At 42.4% G+C, this 9,389-nt stretch overlaps 1 protein-coding gene across 1 annotated transcript in view; it reads left to right on the top strand.

The window, feature by feature from the left end:
* Positions 1–8,721, top strand: part of LOC139691413 (uncharacterized) — a 68,224-nt gene extending 59,503 nt beyond the window's left edge. Inside the window, exon 3 of the mRNA XM_071589211.1 lies at positions 8,672–8,721. Coding sequence (XP_071445312.1) covers positions 8,672–8,679 — 8 coding nt within the window. The 3' untranslated portion in view covers positions 8,680–8,721. The remainder of the gene's footprint in view (positions 1–8,671) is intronic.
* The last annotated feature ends 668 nt before the right edge of the window (positions 8,722–9,389 follow it).

The raw sequence follows: 9,389 nt of genomic DNA on the forward strand, positions 1-9,389 counted from the left end.
AATAGCCATTAGGTCATTTATGAAAGCTGCTTTATCCTCAAGAATACTGATAGCTATGTAAGTCACGGCATCGTCGACAGATAAACGTATCTTACTAATGACCCCGAAGTAAATGCCATTAATGCAAATCAAAAATAAAAGAGGTCCGATAAGACATCCCTGGGGAACACCCGAAGTGACTTGCACTAAATTAGAGCTAACATCGTCAATGACTACGCTTTGTACCCGAACATTCTAAATGTCTTTAACCCAGCCCGGGATATATTTTAACAATGCCATATGCTTCTAACTGTGAGAGTACGAGGGTGGTCTGAAAAGTTTCCGACCTCAAAAATTTCAGAAAAAATGTCTTGTATCTTTGTTAGGTCAGAAAATTGTCAGACCACTCATGAAGTTTGCTATGCGGCACTTTGTCGAAAGCCTTTTTAAAATCTAGAAAAACCGCGACCACTGGGGCATTGCTCTTTCCTGATCCAAGAATATGATGAACAAAGAGCGCAAGTTGTGTCTCGCAGAATCTACCCTTTCGGATACCGTGCTGATTTGCAGTCATTGACTCCTGATTATCGAGGTTTCTCACAGTCGAACTAGCAACTGTTTATTCCATGAACTTGCATAGTATGGATGGGAGGGAAATTAGTTTTAATTGCTTGGTTCCTCCTGGTCTCCGTCTTTAAATATTGGTGCTACCTTAGCCGTTTTCCAATCTCTGGGAACCTTGTGATCTAATAGTGACTTCTTAAATATGAGAGCGGGTAATTAATCGGGCCTGGAGGATTTATTAGGCTCAATATTTTCAGCAAACGTTCTATTCTATTATATGAGATTTCAATTTTGGGCATCGGTTGGCGGGAACGATTAGGTAAGCTATCGGAGACATTCGGTGAGACATTGATGAAGACGCTTTGAAAGAAGATATTTCATATGTCAGCCTTTTCCAAACTTTTGGTTACTCTTTCACCTTTATCATTTTTGAGTGAATTAACTGGTGACTTATTTCCCTGAACCTCTTTGACGCTAGACCAAAATGTTTTCGGATTCTCTTTCAAATTTTCCGCTTTTCTTTTCCTTTTGAATTCGCATAGTGCTTTCCGAAATTCCTTCTTGGCACTCGCCCTAGATAACTTGTAATCATAAGAGATCTCAATTTTTTTGTCGCTGGAGGTATCATCCCTGATATTTTTTATCTTGGCAAGACTGTTGACATTGTAATGACTTACTAACATCCGCATTGTATCATGTAGGCTACGTGTGATCTTTTAAAATTTACTGGGAATGAACCTGTTAACTGCTGAGCGCGTGGTGTCAAGGAAGTGATTCCACGTATCCAGAATTAGTGATTACTATCTTCCTTAAAATCAACAAATTTACTCTGTAATACACATTTTAACCTATTATAGTCCTTCTTCCTTTTTCCCTGTGTCCTCTTTGGAAAGAGGGTAGGCTGAAAAGTAATGCACACATGCTTTTAGAGCGCAAACAAAAACAAATATCAAGATCGGGCAGAAATTGAATTAAAATAAAATTCTCAAGTTTGAAAATCATGTATTCATTTTTCAACATAGTCACCGTTAAGGCTAACATATTTCTCCCTACGTGTAACAAGTTTTTTCATTCCGCCGCGGAAAAACTCTTCCGACTTTTCTCGAATCCAGGACTTGACAGCTGCCTTCACCTCATCGTCCGAGGTGTAATGATTACCCTTGAGGTGTCTCTTGAGTTGAGGAAAAAAGTCGGGGGAATAAGGGGGGTGTGGAATCGGTTTAAATTACAGGTTTCGCAGAGCCTCTCAAGTTACACGCTAGGTGTGTGGACGAGCGTTGTCATGTTGCAAGATTATTGGCGCCAGGCTGCCTTGTGGTATTCCAGTATGGTTTTCGATACGCTATTGAGTGATCCGCCGGTCATTTTTAATCAAATCTTCGACGAGTTTGCGATGTTTATCGTCTGTGGCAGTGATAGGACGTCCGCTGCGTGTTACGTAAAAAATTATGGCTTTTCCAGGCCCGCAACCACGAAATTTCACTACCCACCGATTTGCAGTAAATCTATCAACAGCATCGTAAGCAAAAACAGCCTTTAAACGACGATGAATCTCAGTAAGATTCACTTTTTCAGCAGTTAAAAATTCGATAACAGCATAGTCTTTAACTCGCGTTGGCATATCACTAGAACACGTCTCCATACTTCCGCTTTTCGAAATACACCGGATGAATTAAACGACCTCAAACCTTCGCATGCGCGTTAAGGGGGAATGTTACTTCCGCATTCCACCAGGAGTGCTTCTGAAGGTCATTTTGTTTGTGGTCTACCAGCACGTGGGCATTACTTTTCATCCTACCCTTTAAGGACGATCTGGTATTCGAAATAGCATACAGTTTTTGTTATATTATGTATGTTAGGTATCCTGAGGCATCTCTCAGATTTGTGCAGAGCATTTCCTCCCCCCTACAGCGCTACCACTAAATTGAAATATCTCTCTTCAAAACTACGCGAATTCGTATGAGAAAATCAAACAAGCCTACCCGCTAGTCCGGTTGAGTTGGCAAGCTAAGGATTAAAATGCAAATTGTAAATTCGTTCTCGGAAATTGATAGTTATTGCAGCAAGGTTCGTAAAATTGACCTTCTTTGTGTTTTGCCACAACGATCTCAGTCGTGGCACAACTAAATATATTCCGGCGTGTTCGCTAATAATATTAAGCATTAGCGAAACTTCTGAAGGTCATTGTGATACTGTGGTCTCATCCTGCCTTTTAGTTGGCGCTTATAAAATTACGATTTTTTTTGGCCAATTTCAGCCGAATTTGACATGCACATGCTGTCTTTAGGTATTTCCCAGCCGCGCATTTTGATTTCGCATCGGTGTTTCGATAAATATCACTCAAAAATCTTTGCATGAATGACGGATGGTTCGTAGCTATACCGTGACTCCCCTCTCACCGTGATACTCTCCGCACGGCTGTGGAATGCTCTTGTTCGCGGCGTCGTCGTGCGTCGCCTGCCGAAGTCGCGCCAAACTCTCCGGCGGCGATACGGCGTCCGATCGTCCGTCCCGCTCCTCCTTCCTCTCCCATCGAGTGATGGAAGAGCAGATGGCCGTCTTGAGGATTCGTGGGTGGGTTGGTGGAGTGGACCTCTCTCTCCCAGAGGCCGTGCGCAATTCTTGTTTCTGCATTCTGGCTTCCTGGTGCAGTGTGCTCGTCTGCCGGTGCTTACCTTTCTTACTTCTCCGAATCTGTCGACTGGAGCGTGGCAGTCGAAAATGTTCTCTCGCGGCCTATAATTTATAGTATGAGTCAAGCATTTGCTGACCCATAAATTAAAATAATTTTCTGGGATTCTAGGAATATCGGGATTGATTTGAACACCTCTGAATATCGTGTTTGGTTCTGAAATCAATTGAAAATTCCTCTAACATCTTTAAATCCGGGCATCCACTATAAGAAACATGGGTTCATTAAACGGATGGTGGGGAAATGTAATGAGAAAGTTAAAGAGAGGTGTTAATTTGCTCTAGTAAGGCCTCATTTGGAATAAACCGAAAGTATATGGTGTCCTTTGGAGAAAGTGTGGCTGAAAGAATGGGATAAAATTCAGGGATAATCCGTCAGCATAGTCGACAAAAATTGTAACTGTAAGAAAACGAGTGTGATGGGCCTTTAACAGGAATCAGGCTTGGAGCCACCTGAGATGTGAAGAGAACAAGCGAGAATTAGAATGCAAGAAAGATTCAGAATAAACGAGTTAAACAATTACACTTGGGGAATTATTATGGCCTAACTAAAGCTAAGGAAAGCTTGCTCATCCTTAAAAATCAACTGATTTTATGAATACACCATCGAATTTCATTCCGATCTCCTCTTCTTCCCATGCCTTTGACTTGCCATCACCTTGAAATGGAATGGAAAAATATAGGTGATAATGGACACCCCTGCCTTGCTCCTGACACTGCCTATCCTACTACGACCTCTTTACTGTTCTATCAGGCTATATATTTAACTATTGTTCTTTGTATTTGTATGTATGTATTGTACTATATGTTTCGTTCAACTGATGTTAAATTATGTCTTGTTTCACTAGTTTAGAACCAGTTTCACTCCATAGGTTTCAAAACCTAATGTAACCTGTATTCTGCTCCAAGGGACTTTGCTCCCAGAGCAATAAAAATTGTTTATATATATATATATATATATATATATATATCCGGACTCTCCATCCCCCTCTCGCTCTTTCCTGGTAGTTAGATATAGTAGTATTTATATTACGGTAGAGTAGTCGGTATGTAGTGAGTGCCGTCATGACGCACCTGAACACTCAAAAATATGCAGGTTCTGTACATCTTCATAATACCCTGAAAGCCACCGGGAAGGTGCGTGGCAGGGGGTGCATCCTCACCAGGCATGCAGAGCACGCGAACAAAGTCACGCACCATGCATTAGACACAATTAATGAAAACATTTAACGTATAGATAATTAGGAAGCGCTAATCGGACTCGAGAGGAATGCACATTGTACCACCACCATTTCTAGTAAAGCCTTGCGACAAGAGTGATATGTTTCCTATAAAATATAGCCTCAACTACATTAAATAAATGTACGCATACATGTGTATACGTTTCAGTCACACACACGCACACACACTGAGGCAAGCTTGCATATTAACGCACGAAAATACGTAACTCCTTCTAATCCTATATAATAACGCGCGAACTACCGAAAGGGCGTGTGGCGGGGGGTGTTTGGTCACCAGTCATGCACGCACAATCTCAATTATGTTAAACTCTACACAAATATTAGTTTGATCATGCCCTCGAAAAATGTTGATTACACAAAAGGAAGTATTTAACATGCAACAATAATCAATGACAGGATATGCAAATCATTCTGTTAAAAATATGTGTTTATTAAATAAAAAAAAATAACATGCAGGATATCGACAAAATATCTACACCGCCAATACTAATTAGGTCCTACGCAATTACTTCCATATCTTCAGGTTAATCTCTAATGGTTCGAGGAAAAATCGACATTTTAAATCTATCCGTTCGACTATCGTCTCCCTGATTTTAGGTATGTGATATGATCCATAATGCTAAGTAATCTGTTGATGGTTTCCGGCGTAACTTCATGGAATCGATTCATATTGGAAATTAAAAAAGAGTAACTTTGTGATTCCGCTGAAAATTTATTACGATACGACTCGGGTTTCGACGTTCAACGTCATCTTTAGGATCATCCTGAAGATGACGTTGAAAGTCGAAACCCGGGTCGTCTCGTGAGAAATTTTCTGTGGAATCACAAAGTTACTATTTTTTATTTCCAACTTAGTGATCTGATATCTTCTGTATACGTAAATCGCATATTCCTCTAATTTACGTACTCCTATCTTCAGTAACACATTTATTATTTCTACCTAAATTACTCTATCGAATTCTCACCTGCTTTGATTATTATCGTGTAGCAAATGCGTCCATCATGAATGTGTTGTAATCGTCGAATTCGACGGTTTCAGGCTTCAATTTGTGAAAATTCATCATCACTGGATGGATAACTTTGTATTTTTCGCAAACACTCCAATATAGAAATGCTATTACCGGTTTGTAGGCATAGGTGACACCATTAGGAATACCCGATGACAACCGCCCATGCGTTGAAACTGTTTGTAGTGGACGAGTTAGTTAGTCGTGTAGTGTATTCAAGTTGTTGTGAAAAATTACAAAGTTTACTTATCCAGCAAGTTTAATCGTCACTTAATTTTGCATATGCTGGGCAGATGTGCCTTAGATGTCAACAAAGTCTTTTATTAGTTTTCAGGGATTCTTCCAAACACGACTCCGTCTCTTATTACTATTCGTCAGTCTACCGTTCAAGGTACGTCGACTCCGGATGGTCACAGACTGAGCACGCCCACAATTCTTAGCTGCGCTTAGTAAGAGACGACCTTTAACCCCACACTGCAATCAACTGTGTTTCAATTCCGCATGCACTCTATCTCGTATTTTCTAATTAAATAAAAATTATTACTCTGTATCTCTGTCTATTAGACTTCGTTAAATAACAACCAGGCAGTTATTAAGGTTGAAGTATTGTTCACAAAAATGACGTACGTAGACTTAGTTCAACCAATTAGGAATTACCTCTCAAGCTCACCAGTTAGAAATCTCTTTATGAATTATGCTTCTTCCTTTCTTAATTGATTAACTTACGACATCTCTCTCCCTCGTTATTTCGCAGTTTCACTCAAAGGTCGATCGCAAGGGTACTTTGTATTATGGCATCAGTGACTGTTAATGCGTTCCGGGTATTTCCTAATCTCAATTGTACTGAGTTCTTACTTTCCCCGTGGTCCGATATGAGGGTATTCCGAAAGTTCTGACCAGTCAGAAAAAGATACAATTTAAAATAGCGCGGACATCGATTCTATAGGATGTACACTTTGGAATTCATTGCCGCTGCTGTAATTTGACTAATATCCGAACAGTTAGTCCTTGGGCTTTGCAAACACTGTCTGTGTCCGGTGAGTGCACCGCTGAGGACTGCAGAGAGAGTCATCTCCGCTCTGCGCATGCGTGCGACCGCGTGGTTCGTTCCTGGCACGAGTAGTAGTAGTAGTTTTGAGGGGAGGCGACCGACAGCTAAGGTCATTTGCGCCATAGGAGATGGACAGGAAAGGATGAAGGGTGGAGAGAAACCCGGCGTCGGCATTAGCCTACTCTTTACGAAAGGCGCCAAGGGGTCCGCAGTTTAACGTCCCATCCGACGGACGGCGTACTCACTCGAAGTGCCCTCCACAAAGCACCTATAGTAGGGATCGAGATACCTCTGAAAAATATTCAACACCGCCGGGATTTGAACCCGCGCCCTCAGGGTGGGAAGCCAGTACGTTAGCCCCTTCACCATCTCGATCCCCTCCTGGCACGAATGGCGACTGAATGGTCGGGGGGAAGGAAAGGATGTCTCCAGTACGCTCTAGTTGAAAAGCACCGCAAACCTGTGCACGGGGTCCACGGCGGGATGAGGTAACTGACAGCCGCACGCCCCATTATTTTGTGCTTTCTTGGCTCAAGAGAAAGCGAGGCGTGAGGACGTGCGGCTGTGTTTCTTTAGGTGTATTTGCTGTCCGTCCCTCCATGTCTCCCCCCCCCTCGGTCCCCTGCCCTCCCAGGCCTCTCCTGAGGTCATTCCCCTTCTGCTCGCCCCAAAACCCCACTCATTCGCCCCTCTCCACACCCTGAGACGATTAAAGCCTCCGGTGGACATACGCGAGAATGGTGGTTGCCCGCAATACGAGGTTTGCTATTTATATTTTGAGCCTTGACAACACTAAATGCTTTAGGCGCCATCTGACATTTCCATCTGAAAGTTTGACCCTTTTAACGCTATCTGTCTTCAGAACATTTTGTCGTTTGATCATAACTTGTGTTGTTTACAGTGACTCGAAAATTTTGTCTCAGCGAAAAGATGGAGTTAACTCTTAAACACTTTCTTGCGATGATTTTTTTACGACTTTCGACATGGATTATCAAGACAGGAGTGCATCGATCAACTTACTTCCACTTTTGGCGATGAAGCCTCATCCTTTGCCACTGTGAAATGCTGGTATAACGAAATCCATCATGGCCGCCGTTCGCTCAGCGACGAAAGTCGTGAAGGTCGTCCAAAATCAGTTGTTGTGCCAGAGAACATTGGTCCTGTGGAAGAACTAGTGAAGGAAGATCGTCATGTGACATATCGTGAAATTGAGGAATCCTTGGGGATTAGTATGACGAGCATCAATAAGATATTGCATGAACATTTTGGTGTGAAAAAAGTTTGTTTGCGTTGGATCCCGCATAATTTGACGAAAGCTCAAAAAGATGCTCGTGTCAATTGGTGCAAATAAATGCTCAACAAATACAATCTCGATGAATCGAAAATTGTGTATAACATCTACTCAGGTGACAAACCTTTGATCTATGCGTTTGAGCCCAAAACAAAACAGCAATCCACTGTATGGGTCTTCCAAGACGAGCAAAATCCGACGTAAGTGATTCGTACATGAAGCACATCGAAGCAAATGATCGCCTGATTCTTCGGAGTTACTGGATATGAGTCAATCGTGCCGTTAGAGCAACGTAGAACCGTGAATTCTGAAGGGTACACGAGCATTTTTTACCGGAAGTGCTTGGTGAAATACGGAAAAAGAAGTGACAACGATTCTTCATCATGACAATCTTTCACAGATCGGCTGAAGCAACTACCTATTTGACTGGCCAAAACGTCGAATCGATGGGTCATCCTTCGTACAGCCATGATTGAGCACCAAATGACTTATTTTCATTCCCGTTTATCAAGAAATAATTGCGTGGCCAGCGTTTTTCGGCACCTGAAGAAGCCGATGATGTATTCAAATACCATGTTTTGGAGGTACCTCAATGCGAGTGGAAAAATTGTTATGAAACTTGGGTCTAACGCATTCAAAAAGTATTAATTATCATGGAGAATACTTCGAAAAACAATAAATTGCTGCCTTTTCATTATTAAGCTCAAAACATAAATAGCAACCCTGGTATTACGGATTTTCACGCACACACGCGCACATATTTTATCGTCATGTAATTATATCAAAATTAGCGACTAAATATGGGGAAATCGTTCGGTAACAGCGTCTATTTCATTTTATTTTGTAGCTCTCTAAATGTTTCGTCTCCCGTCATTGCGGTGCCTCGACCCTGTCGCCCTCTGCCTCGGCCACTCCGGCCTGAATGATGTCCTCGCGGCATCGTAGACACGACGTCTGGTGGAGACGTCTGTCCATTTGGTGAATGGACGGGTGCAATGGCTGACGAAGGGGTGGGTTCCAAGAGGAAAGGAGTGATGCGTGCTCAGAGGGTATTTTGGAACGCAGTGGCCTGATGAGCGTGGTCAAAGAGAGAAGAATGAATGGGAAGAATTGTGAGGGTAAGAACTCGGATGTAATGGATGAAAAAATATTGAAAGACACGAAGGAGAAAGTTATGAGGAGTTAAACGATGGCAGAATTCAGGGGAGATCTGCGTCAAATGACCGTTGTGTGTAAATTATTATGAATTAGTCCACGCTGATGAGGTGGAGACGTTTTGGTATTGTGAAGATGCCAATTTCCGATCCGTCCCCCCCGCCCCCACCCCTCATACTCTTCTCCGCCACTCCTCCTCGCGCCGTCCTACGAGGACAGTGCCTCGGAGGCAGGCGGCTCTCTCTACGTATTTGCTCCCGCTTCCTCTTCTCCCACAAAGGGAATTCGTCGAAACGAGGGCTGCAAATATTTGTCAGGATGATTCGGTCTATCCAGATTTACCCAAATGACCGTTTTCCGACGACTCTAATCCAAATGCGTGTGTAGTTCGCATAACTTTGATCTCAATA

The sequence above is a fragment of the Hetaerina americana genome, unplaced genomic scaffold (genome assembly GCF_022747635.1).
Source record: "Hetaerina americana unplaced genomic scaffold, ioHetAmer1.1.p SCAF_34, whole genome shotgun sequence".
Lineage (NCBI taxonomy): Eukaryota > Metazoa > Arthropoda > Insecta > Odonata > Calopterygidae > Hetaerina > Hetaerina americana.